Below are 12,723 nucleotides of genomic sequence, written 5' to 3'. Positions count from 1 at the left end.
GTGTTAAGGAGAGCAGAGTCCGTGTGTCCTCCTGTGTTAAGGAGAGTCCGTGTGTCCTCTTGTGTTAAAGAGAGTCCATGTGTCCTGTGTTAAGGAGAGCAGAGTCCGTGTGTCCTCCTGTGTTAAGGAGAGTCTGTGGGCCCTCCTGTGTTAAGGAGAGCAGAGTCCATGTGTCCTCCTGTGTTAAGGAGAGTCCGTGTGTCCTCCTGTGTTAAGGAGAGTCCGTGTGTCCTCCTGTGTTAAGGAGAGTCTGTGTGTCCTCCTGTGTTAAGGAGAGCAGAGTCTATGTGTCCTCCTGTGTTAAGGAGAGCAGAGTCCGTGGGTCCTCCTGTGTTAAGGAGAGCAGAGTCTATGTGTCCTCCTGTGTTAAGGAGAGTTCGTGTGTCCTCCTGTGTTAAGGAGAGCAGAGTCCGTGGGTCCTCTTGTGTTAAAGAGTTGCTGCCTTTATTTTCCCTTTCAACCTTGATGCTCTTATGGTGTGCTTATTTAAAGATTTATTTTAGTTTTTATTTATGTGTATGAGAGAGAGAATGAATCAGAGTTTGTTTTTGTGTGTGCGTGCCTGCGTGTGTGCATGTGTGTGGCTGTGCATGGTGCATGTGTGTACCCTCAGGGTAGAAAAGGGCATCAGATCCTCTTTAGCTGGAGTTGTGAACTGCCCAGTGTGGATGCTGGGAACCAAACTTGGGTCCTCTGGAAGAGCAGCTAACAAGTACCCTTAAGCACTAAGCCATTTCTCCTGCACCTACTGTGTTTATTTAAAATGTATTGACAATGACTTTAGTCTAATAAGGATGTTAACCTTATTTAGGACCAGCCTATTTTTATTTATTAATTTGTCTTTGTTTTGTTTAAAATTAAATTTTTTTTTCTAAGGCAGACAAAGGGCAAAAGAGGCATTTTGAGCAAGTGTTCGAAATCCTGAAGATCATGGGATATGACTGGGCAGACAGGTAGGGTCCTTGTCCTTTCTTGCCTGATCAAAGCCACTAGCACCTCATGGCAGCCAGCCTCAGAGCAGAACCGCAATAGTTTATGTTCAGTTCTTTTTTCAGGATGTTAGTTTAGAAAGACAGATTGATTTTTGTATTAATTTACGTCCTGATAAATGTATTTAATCATTTTATATATTGATGCTGCTGTTTTGGTTTTCAATTATTAATATCCATTTCTCTTCCTTATAAAGGCAACTCATAATTTAATCACAAACTGTTATCTCAGTAAACTGAAACTCTGCTGAACTGCAAAAACCTGTATTTTATTTTTTGCTTTTTTTTAATTTACAATTTGTTAGTTATTCATAGTGATATCTTAATGCATATATATATTGCATTTTATCATATTCACACTGGTCCCCTCTTCTTCCACTCCCATTGACCCCCTTCCCAGTGAGTCTTCCTATTTATTTATTTTTTTTAATTAATTAATTAATTCATTCATTTATTTATTTGCCAGTGATTTGTTAGGGTTGCTTAAAGTTCATGGGTGAGATGTTATTGATAGATGCATGGATGACATTTTGGGGGCAATAGTACTGACCAAAATCTCTCTCCCTTCATCTAGTAACTGCCTGTTTGTCCTCAGGAAGGTGTAGGGTCTCATAAGCCCCTCTCCAAGAAGGAGTAATTTAATGGGGGGGGCAGACTTGTGCAGGTTCACAGTTATTGTGAGTTCATTAGTGTATTGTCCCTGCCATACCTAAAAGGCATCGTTCCACAACATTCTCCTACTTCCTTTGATTCATATTTTTCCTGCCCCCCAACACACACCACCTACCCTTGTTCCAAAATGTTCACTGAACCTTGGAGGGGTGATTTAGGTGATACATTTAGGACTCAGCATTCAGCAGCCACACTGTAGTTACTCTGAATTCACTGTTGCCCACTGGGTAAAGAAGTTTCTTTGACCAAAGCTGACAGCACTTAGAAGGTTCATTAGTAGCCCCATTTGTCAAAACAACCCTAGGAGTTTCTTCATTAAGGCTTAACCCACCCATGCTGTTAGCTCTGTTATGTATACATTAGCAGGTATGAATTCCCTTCTGTGGAATAGGAAGCAGTTAGTTACCCCAGTAACAGTCATGCCAGTGTACACCAATGGGTACCTCTTGCCTAGCAGGCCAGTAGTCTAGCTCACAAGGACCATAGGTGAGTAAGGTTACTAATTACTCCTTCCTCCAGCCTGAAGCATCTTCTGGCATGATGAAAGCTAGCCAGCAGGGAGGAGCCTTCCAGCCAGTTCCAATATGATTTCTCAATGTCCTGTAACTGATGCCCATTCTGTCTTACCTAAGACTGGTGGGCAACCAAGGAGCTTCTTTCCTGAATAATAAGTCATAAGGCAGCATCCATCCTGGCACTGAGATGTTTTTATGAACTTATGGCTCTGGGAACAGTTTTATGCATCCACATAGAGTACTGCCATTCAAACTTGAAAACTGATTTTATTTTCTAATTATCTTACAAAGTATTTGGCTTATATATAGCATTCTCATACATCCTTAGGTTTGGTTGTCCCTCTCCCCTCAACTCTCCACCCCTGCTCTTCCTCTCTTCACTTTCACAGCAGGTGTGTTTTACGCTCCCTGCCCCTACCCTTCCCAGGACGCCCATGGGTCCCTTCCCAGCCTCTACACATAACTGACTTCTAATAAATGGCCATACATAAAAATTAGAAGTCAGAAAAGAACATAGTAGTGTTTGTTTTTCTGAGCATGGGTTATGTCACTTATTGTAAATATTGTGGATATCTACAGGTAGGATAATGAAAGTAGTCATGTCTCATACAGTGTGCAAAAATAATTTTAAATAGATTCTAGACCTTTAAGTAAGTAAAATTGTTAGAAGTAGGGAAAGCTATTTAAGATTCAAATTTTAAATTAAATTTAAGGCAAATATAAGGACTTCTAAATAGCACTTCAGTCACTCAGGAAATCAGGATAACATTTAACAAATGGAACCTCAGCATGTGTATGTTAAAGGAAACAGTCAAGCAGAGAAAGTGGACAGAGTGGGAAAAAAATTGCCAGCCATACATGACAGAGGAGTAATATCTAGAATGTATAAGACCTTTAAAAAATCAAGAAAACAACCAAAGCAAAACATGAACTATGAAACTGACAAAAGAGGTCTTTAAAAGTTAATATAAATGGTGGCACAGCACGCAGGAGGTAGAGTCGGGAAGAACTCTGTGAGTTTGATTTTTAAAGCATTCAACATCATTAGCCATCACAAAATGCAAATTTAAACTACTTTGAAATTCCGTCTCACTGCAACCAGAGTGATGGTTATCAAGAAAACAAATGACCACAGATCCTAGGAAGGATATAGGAAAAGAGAAAACTGTCTGCTTCTATGCTGGTTGAGGTGTACACTGGTACAACCACTGTGGAACAAATATGGAACACACACACACACACACACACACATGCATGCACATACGCACGCACACACCAAGGGCTCTGTATCCTATTGTGAAGACCTGCATTTCTTATTCGTTGATGCTCTTCCACAGTAGCAAGGAAATGAATTTAGTCTACCTGTCCATGGAAGTACCTGTACAGGGGCCCCTGCAGAGGCTAACCTTGAATTCCTAATCTTCCAAATCTTTCCATCTTCCAAATGTTTGAATTGCCACCATGTATACCACTCCTGGCTACATCCTATTTATTTGCTAATTCAAAGTTTGAATTATTTTCTGCAGAAGTACTAAGGTACACTCCTATCATGAGCCGTTTTTTAGCTTCTGTTAATTAATGCCTGCCCTTTCCAGGTGCCAGTATGTACCCTTCGGGATAGTAAAGGGAATGAAGACTCGAAGAGGAGATGTCACTTTTCTGGAAGATGTCTTAAATGAGGTTCAGTCAAGGATGCTACAGAACATGGCTTCCATTAAGAGTAAATCCTCCTTATCTATTGCATGCTTTCATGGACTTCCACTGAGCCTGATCAGAAGTACCTTTGACTACTTTGATGTGTTAATATAATTTAGTCTTCCTTCCATGGACAGCTTTAACTGTCATGTGTTGTCAGAGTCATCCTGTGAACTGTCTGCATTATTTTTTTAGATGTCTGCATCTGTACAAGTACACATACATACATTCTTGTTGAGGCAAGAGGAGTTCTCAGATGCTGTCCACTTTTTATAAAACACAAACAAACAGGATCTTTCATTGTCTCGGCCGGCAGGCCATTAAGCCTCCCTAGCACAGGTTACACACATGCGCCAGCATGCTCAGCTTGTTTAGACATAGGTTATGGCTCATACTCAGGTCCTAGTGCTTTCGAGCTGTAGTTTCTATTGCTGTGATAAGTCGCCATAACTAAAGCAGCATATAAAAAGAAAGCAGTTAATTTGGGGCTCATGGTTCCAGATGGTTAGAGTCTGTGACCATCATTATCGTGTGGGGAATATGGCCGCAGACAGGCAGACATGACATTGGAACAGTAACTTAAGATCCACAAGCAAAAGGCAGAGAAGAAAGCTAACTGGGAATGACTTGGGCTCTTAAAACTTTAAAGTCTACCCCTCAGTGACTCAATTCCTTCAGAAAGGCCACACCTCCTAATCCTCTCCAAGCAGTTCCACCAACAAGGGACTAAACATTCAGATATAAGCCTATGGGGCTGTGCTCATTCAAAACACTGGATTGGCAGGCACTTTACCAACTAAGCTGTCTTCTAGCCCAAATCCTTGTCTTGCAAATTGGATCCATGTAACTAAAGTTCATGTAACTGTTTAATCTTCACCATTGGAAAAATAACTATGTGCTGTATCTAATACCTTGCAAGGGATATTTCTAAAAACAAATACGTTCACATATCTTCACTTTGATGTAGACAGGAGAACTGACTTAGATAAATTAACCCAAATTAGGAAGGCAAAGCAACCATTATCATCTTATTTTTTTTTTCTCATTTAATTTTTTAAAATTTTTATTAGATATTTTATTTATTTACATTTCGAATGATTTTTTCTTTCTTTCTTTTTTTTTTTTATTTTAGATATTTTCTTTATTTACATGCGAATTTCCCCTTTCCCAGTTTCCCCTCCAAAAAAACAAAAAAACAAACAAAAACAAACCCCTGTTGCCTCCCATCATCTTATTTTTTGATTGTATGTTTCAAATTTTTTTTTCTCAGGTTGATTTTTTATTCTTGAACAATATGGTGCAGGTTGAAAATATCTCCCTTTATCTGTTTTCAGCAACCAAAAAACTAGAAAACCCTCAGGAGACTGCGGAGAGGGTGGGGCTTGCAGCTCTCATCATCCAGGTGCGTTAGGATGTCTCCCTCTGAGACCTTGCGTCCTGTGTAGCAAAACCCAGGGTAACAATGTACTCTCATTCTAGGACTTCAGAGGCTTGCTCTTATCTGATTATCAGTTCAGTTGGGATCGTGTTCTCCAGAGTCGTGGGGACACTGGAGTCTTCCTGCAGTATACCCATGCCCGCCTCTGTAGGTGAGACGGGGCTGTAGGGGAGCCTGGTGTGGTTCTAAGACCAGTGGCTGGCCCTCTTTTCTGGACTTGTCCAATAGCTCTTAATTCAAATCTGGGCAAAACACAGCATCCCTCTTATTGTTACACGTTCATTTATACTGTAAAATACCCATTATAAGAAACACTTCCACATTGCCTTACTTTATCCTCAGTAATTCTGCCAAAGAATATCCTGTCACCTACACTTTAAGAGACACTGAAAATACTTGAGAAAATGAGGGTTTTCTCAAAATTTCCCAAAGCTAGTCATCACATGCAGCCATGAGCCTGTGAATAACTAACTGATTCTTTCACATCTGTTTAAACTTCGGTAACAGTTTGGAAGAGACTTTTGGATGTGGGTATCTCAATGACTTCAATGTTGCCTGTTTACAAGAGCCACAGTCTGTTTCAATTCTCCAGCATCTTCTCAGGTAGGAGAGTCTACTATTACCAAGTCTGATACTCTTACCTAAATTAAGAGCATTGTTGACTTCTAGTGTCCTCGGTTCACAGGCTGCCTCCTGCCTCTAGGTAAGCCCAAAAGGAATCTGCCTTTTGGGGACAGATTAAGGGACAGATCAAGCTCATGTTGAAGGTTAATCCTAGTCTTAAAAATATTATCACAAAGAGTATTGCCACAGTATGAAAGAAAAATGCACATTTTCCCAGGTCTTTTTTACATGCTTAACACTCAAGCTAACAGGTTAGCTTCACATAACAAATGACCAGCTTGTGCTTCATCCTTTAGGTTCGATGAGGTACTTTACACGTCATCTCAGGACCTACAGCCGAAGCACATCGTTAGTTACCTCCTAACTCTAAGGTAATTTTCTTGTCTTCCTATTTTCTTTTTAAAATATTTTTAAGATTTTTTTATTCATGTGGTGTGGGTGTAGGTGTGTGTATGTTTGTGTACATGCTCACGCATAGGCATGCATGCTAGTTGACCTTAACGATAAACTCAGTCACCAATATGGATAGGTGCTACATTGAGGAAAGCAATCAAAACACTTACCCTTGGAGGGTTTACCCAGGAGTGAGCTTCTATCTGTAGCTTGTGACTTACTATAAACTCATCTCCTGCTTGAATCTGCACCTGTGCCTGTCTGCATGCTGTCTCATCTGTCCCTAACAAAGGGCTTTGCTCTCTATTGAACAGAAGAGAAAGCATCACATGGGAAAGAAATATAAGACACTTTACTGAAGTCTTTAACTGAGTTTTACAAGGGAGGAAACATTACTGACTCCAGCTGGCCAGAGGCACTCAGAATAGCAAGCAGCACTGCAGAGATAGCATTACTGAGCAATAGTCATATGTTCTTTTCAGCATTTATTGTGGATATTTACTATATAAAATCTCTTTTGTCGTATCTGCTGTTTCCAACCTGCATTGCTCTCTGGGTCAGGGACATGGAAGAATGCATAATTTAAGATGAATGCACAACTTAATGGTATCACTACGTGTGTGGGTCCTTTGGAGGCCACCAGATCCTCTGAAGCAGGACTTACTTTACAGACAGGTGGTTTCTGCCTGACATGGGTTCTGGGAACTGAACTCAGGTCTTGCAAGACAGCATGTGCTTAACTCCTGAGCCCTCTCTTCAGCCCCTCTATTTTCTTTCTTTCATCAAAAGGTTTCCTATAAGCAAATCCCCTGCCCTAGATATTGCTTTCTTTAAGTTATAGAAATTGTTACTTCTGTGACGACTAGATTTCGTTTTATTTATTCAGTCATATAAGGTAGTATCATAGGAATGGACAGTGGCATAGGAAGTTATAACAAAGGGACTTGTGTGTTGTCAGAAAATGGATACACTTTGAGGGAATCTGTCTTCTCGGGAGGAAGCAGCAGGTGTTTATCAGGAGAAGCAAATGCTTGGGAAGTAAGGGACGGTACAGAGTTGAGCAAAAACTACAACTCTAATGGCTAAAAGGATAGAGATGAGAGCAAGCCTTGGGCCTTAGAGAGTTTTCAGGGTGCTTGGTCGATGTTACTGTTCTAAGAGAGACAACAAAATCACAGAGCTTAGGGAGCAGATGGATTAGGAAGCCACTCAAAGCCACTGGTTGAAATTTCATGGGGATTTGAATGCTTTTACTTGAAGTAAATCTAAAGAACAGACATTTTGCTTTTATTCACTGTTCACTGAAATGAGAGAATACTGCAACATTGTTCTTAATTATACTTTTTACCTTCCCTCCCTGGCTTTTGTTGCTTGAGAAAGGGTCTCATTGTATAGTCCAGGCTAACCTGGGACTCATTTAATCTTCCTGTTGATATTCCTAAGTACTACAGCCCTACCCCTGATTCCCTTAGATTTAAATAGGTTTAATTGTGTGTGTTTGTTTTGGGTTGATTTTTTTTTTCAAATTTTCTACTTACATATAAAGGCAAAGCCAAAATGAAATGTCACCTAATAATAAATGATAATCATGTGCATTTCATGGCTCATTGCTGTCATGCCTTCACAGAAAATTGCCAGTGTGTGTCCAGTGTGTGTGTACTAGTTTCTATCCCGTGTCAATTGACACAGGGGAAAGGGCACACCATGTTATACTTTGTCTACATAAGGAAATACTACTTACTAGAAAAGCATGCCCTATTTCCGTAAAACAGGGGAATCACAGTCTTAGAAGACTTGCCATTTGGTAGATGCAAAACTCAGATCTAAAGCTGTCGTGTTTTGCTGTATTACAGACAAGCAAATGCATTTGATTCAAACTTCAGATAGCTTTAGTGACTCTGGGCTTTAAAGCATTGGATTAGGACTCATGGGACAGGAAGGTACTGTTGGTCCTCATTGTGATTTCTCTCTTGTTTATTTCAGTCACCTTGCAGCTGTGGCACATAAAACTCTCCAGGTGAAAGACAGTCCTCCTGATGTGGCTGGGGTATGTTAAATTGAATGTCCTCTATGTAACCACTTGGCAGCTGAAACTAATCTTATAAACTGTTAGTACTAAGCCTTAGGAGTTTTCCTGACCTATCTTCTGTTGTTTAACTCCAACAGTACACTTTCTGACTTCGGTAATGAATAGAATGGGGCTGTAATATCAGAGTTATTATCAGTACTTCCCAAAACAGCAGACTATCAAATACATCTTCCCCCAGCTGCTCAAGTGACAAATTCAGCCTCTCCCACTGCGCTGCACTCATCTTTCTGTAAGAGATGCTTGAATGGCTTTCCCCTTGAATAGAGTATGCACAGGACTATCAAGCAGTATTCCTTCTTTAAACTAGAATTACTTCTAAAACCATTCTTTTTTGCTTGTTGCTAACATATTATTGAGCATTTAATCATTCTTTATTTTGTAGGCCAGACTTCACCTTTTCAAAGCTGTCCGTTCTGTCTTAGCCAATGGAATGAAACTCCTTGGAATTACACCTGTATGTAGAATGTAATTTCTAGATAAAGTATGTTTTATATGCAAATGAGTTCTAGTTGTTATCAGATGCTTTGCTGTTCAAAATAGAATTTAAAGTATTACTCTGTCCCAGAATGTGTGTAGTAGAGTGTATTTTTGGGGGGAGGTGGGAGGGTTGTTTTGAGACAGGGTTTCTCTGCGTAGCCCTGGCTGTCCTGGAACTAACTTTGTACACCAGGCTGGCCTCACAGAGACCCACCTGCCTCTGCCCCCCAAGTGCTGGGATTACAAGTGTGCTCCGTCATCACCTGACCAGAATAGACTTTAACTTTTTTTTGGCTCTTTGTGAGTTTCACATCATGTACCCCAATCCCACTCATCTCCCCATCCCCTTGCAAACTCCCCTCCAAAATAAAAAGCACACAAACAACCACCACAACAAAAGCATAGACAACATCTCATCATGAGAGTTATAGCATGTCAGCATGTGTCCCACAGTCTATCCTTCTGTCCACACAGCTTCACCAGCAAATGCTCACAGCAGTGGCTCATTGGTCTGTTTTGAGGCCTCTGGCTTCTTTGACACCATCAATATTGGATCCTCATTGGGCCTTCTCCTGTGGGACAGTGGACTGTGCCAGGAAACTTGTAGGGTTGCGTAGGTACGAGACCCGGCACCCAGGCACCCACCTGAGACAGTCGCTGTCTCCCTGCTCCCTGCTAGGTTCCTGGCCTGGAACACATGACCACACTCCCCACATCCCCACAGCAGTTACATAGCCCAGAACAGAGGTCTCCATGCTAATGAAGTATCTAGACACCCCAAGTTCAGCCAATAAGCTTCCCTTACTAGGCATTCCTTCCTGCAAAAGGTATTTTAATTTCTAGTCCACCCTGAGAAGGTGGTATGTACCAATTTTCCACAATGAACAATCAATAAACAGTTTGGAAGCAAGGACTGCCTCTTCCATCAAGAACTGCTGTGGGGATCATGGAGCAGGCCTTTGTCTACAGAGCCACAGCTTAAGTCTCCCACAGAAGGCCCCTCTGTGCTCCCAGACAACCACTGCTAAGCACAAATTTGCAGATGAACTAAGCCGAAGTTCCCCACTGCCCCCTGGCTCTGGGCTCATCATTGTCCTCAGCCCATGGGCCCCCAACTCTATTCCCAACTCCCCTCCACCCAGCGGCACCTGGATGTCCAGGAGTTTGGGAACCTCAGGCCGTGTTCCCCATCACAGGCCCGGGACTCCTGACCCTCGTTCTCCACTCTGCTGTGTGGTTTTCCATCAACAACTGGGTTCCCAGGAGTCAGGGAAGCCCAGTGTCAGCCTCCCACATCCTAGGCTGATTTCCCACCCCGAGTGGTGTCTCAGTGCTTCACTTGAGCCCAACACTGGACAATAGTAAACACAGTGTAGCACTCTGTGGTCATCCTGCTCAGCAGAGGGGCAAAACACTGACCCACATTCTCCCAGTTATCCTTTTGTGGCCCTGTGTCATAGAGATCCTGCAGCTTTGGATCAGCAAGATCCACCCCTTCATTTGTCCCAACTGTTTGCAGATGATAGAGATTTTGGAGTGGCCATCTCAGAGCCCTGGATCTGGGCCTGGGTGGCACCACAGCTGGTCCACCGGTGTGCTGGCTCTTCCTTATCCACACCACCAGGACAAGCTCTCCAGTACTGCTCTGGCTAGACCATCCAATGCCACTGTCAGCAGGAGGCAGGTCAGCTCTCCTAATCGCATACCAACTCACCCATACCCATGCCTTCAGAAGCCTGCTCTCCCAAGTGCTGCAGCTTGTTAGGAGCTGAGCTAGCTCTCCTGCTCTCACACCCTCGAGGCTGGCTCGCCCTTATCTTCAGAACCATTTCCACTGTGTTGCCCAGGTGAGGTGTAGGGACTGCTCTCCAGAGTGCTACAGCCAGTGAGGGGACAGGGCCAGCTCTATCAACCACCACAGGTGGCAAAGAGAGAGGAGGGAAGGGCATCACACCCAATGGGACCAGGGCTCTAATCACTTTTGCCCTCAGGGCAGGCTCACCTGTGCCCCCTCCGCCAGGGCCAGGAGAGGTGCAGGGCCTGCTCTCCCAGCTGCCGCCAATGAGAGACAGCTCTCCCATTCTCATTACCCCGGGGCCAGCTCTCCCAGCTGCTGCAAGTGGCAAGGGACCAGGCATCACCCCTGCACCCACGCCAGCTCATAGTAGACAAGAGGTTTGGGCAGCTCCTCCTACATTCTTGCCCTTGGGGCTGACTCACCTGCCAGTGTCAGCCCTGCTGTGCTGTACAGGCAAGCTGGCCCGCTCTCAAATGCTACCTGGAACCTTGTTGTGGTTTGAATATGCTTGGCCCGTGGGAAGTAGCACCATTAGAAGATGTGGTCTTGTTGGAGAATCACTGTGTAGGCGGGCTTTCCTAGTGCTCCAGCTCCACCAGTGTGGAAGAGAGAGACTTGTAGACATTGTATTCAGATTTTTTTGTGAAGTGTCAGCCAGTGTTAAGCCATAATTTGAGATGGAGTTTTGGCTCCCATGTATCTGCATATAGACAAGGTAGTTTGTCTGACTTGAGTCAATAATATGAGCTTAATTAAGCATAATGTGTTATGTTTGATAACCATCTTCTGCCAGCATTTCTACTTGGCCTGCTTCATTTAATCTAAATATTAGTAATACAATTCTAATGAAGAGAAGTTAGCATGAGCCAGAGCTTCTGCAGTTGGACTAGACATTGTTTTAAACTGACAGGTATGGTCTACCTTCTTCCTACTGTAGAAAGGTTTTTATCCACATAGTCACAACTGTAAGTGATCTGCCAATTTTCTGCTTAGAGTACCATTAAGCTTCCAATAGAAAGCAACCGTGGAATGTTGCTTTCTATCATGTACATTTGAGTCATGTTCTGGGTCCACTCTTCCTCTGCATTTCTTTGGAGAAACTTTCTCCTAGACCAATGAGTATTTAAGCTTTGAGTAAAATTACACTGGGACTAAGCCTTGAAAATAATAGTTCTTTGGTAAGATGTTTTATGCTGTAACTCTTCCCAAAAGATTATTTTTTTGCTCAAGGCTTGTAAGAATTAGATTTTAGTTTACTTCCAAACAAAATCCTTATCTGATATCATTTTGCACACAGAAAAATAAAAGCTATGTTAATGCTTCTGCATGACCATAATGATCATGACCATAAAACAAAGTAACTACACAAAAGTGATATAAATAAGTTTATTGCTGGGTTTCCCCATTAACATTATAGAAATATTTTAAAATCACTGAAAGTCACAAATTGAGAGCCCAACAGGTAATTGTACTTTATAGAAAAAAAAGTATAAAAGCGGCTTATAAAATTTTCTGAAAAGTATACCAGCTGACAGCAAAGAAACAGGAAGCAGACAGTAAATGGCACAAATACATCACTAGAGTTCTCAGTCATCACCCAGAAGTCAGTTCTGAGCTATGAAGTCGATCCTGGTTTCTAAGTTACACACTGAGTGTGTTCTCAATTGTCCTACTCCTTCCTCATTCTGCTATGAGAAGCTACACCTTTTCCTGCTGTGGGGACAAAGTACTATCCATGAACTGGAGAAGAAGGCTATGCTTCCGCTCCCAGTGCCTGAACAAGAGAACAGTGTGTACAGAAATGGCTTTGGCACTTTAACCCTCAGACACTGTCTTAAACCTGGTTGCTTGAATATTGTAGTTTCACCTGATATTATTCTGATCCTGCATCATTGCCTCTGTGCTCTGTGTACATCATACACACACACACACGCACACACACACACACACACAGATACCATGGCACCTCCATGCTCTGTGTACAAGATATCTCTCTGTCTCTCTCTGTCTCTCTCTCTCTCTCTGTCTCTGTC

General features: G+C 42.4%; 1 protein-coding gene across 2 annotated transcripts in view; it reads left to right on the top strand.

Moving 5' to 3' along the window:
- Window positions 1-8,982, top strand: part of Rars2 (arginyl-tRNA synthetase 2, mitochondrial) — a 44,798-nt gene extending 35,816 nt beyond the window's left edge. For both annotated transcript variants that reach the window (XM_031366400.1, XM_031366401.1), the window contains exons 13-20: window positions 877-953; window positions 3,772-3,896; window positions 5,206-5,273; window positions 5,351-5,460; window positions 5,817-5,912; window positions 6,230-6,304; window positions 8,310-8,373; window positions 8,798-8,982. In XM_031366400.1, the coding sequence (XP_031222260.1) occupies window positions 877-953; window positions 3,772-3,896; window positions 5,206-5,273; window positions 5,351-5,460; window positions 5,817-5,912; window positions 6,230-6,304; window positions 8,310-8,373; window positions 8,798-8,884 (702 nt within the window). In that variant the 3' untranslated portion in view covers window positions 8,885-8,982. The remainder of the gene's footprint in view (window positions 1-876; window positions 954-3,771; window positions 3,897-5,205; window positions 5,274-5,350; window positions 5,461-5,816; window positions 5,913-6,229; window positions 6,305-8,309; window positions 8,374-8,797) is intronic.
- Window positions 8,983-12,723: the final 3,741 nt, after the last annotated feature.

The sequence above is a fragment of the Mastomys coucha genome, unplaced genomic scaffold, assembly GCF_008632895.1.
Source record: "Mastomys coucha isolate ucsf_1 unplaced genomic scaffold, UCSF_Mcou_1 pScaffold14, whole genome shotgun sequence".
Lineage (NCBI taxonomy): Eukaryota > Metazoa > Chordata > Mammalia > Rodentia > Muridae > Mastomys > Mastomys coucha.
This window is presented reverse-complemented; position numbering and strand designations above follow the sequence as displayed.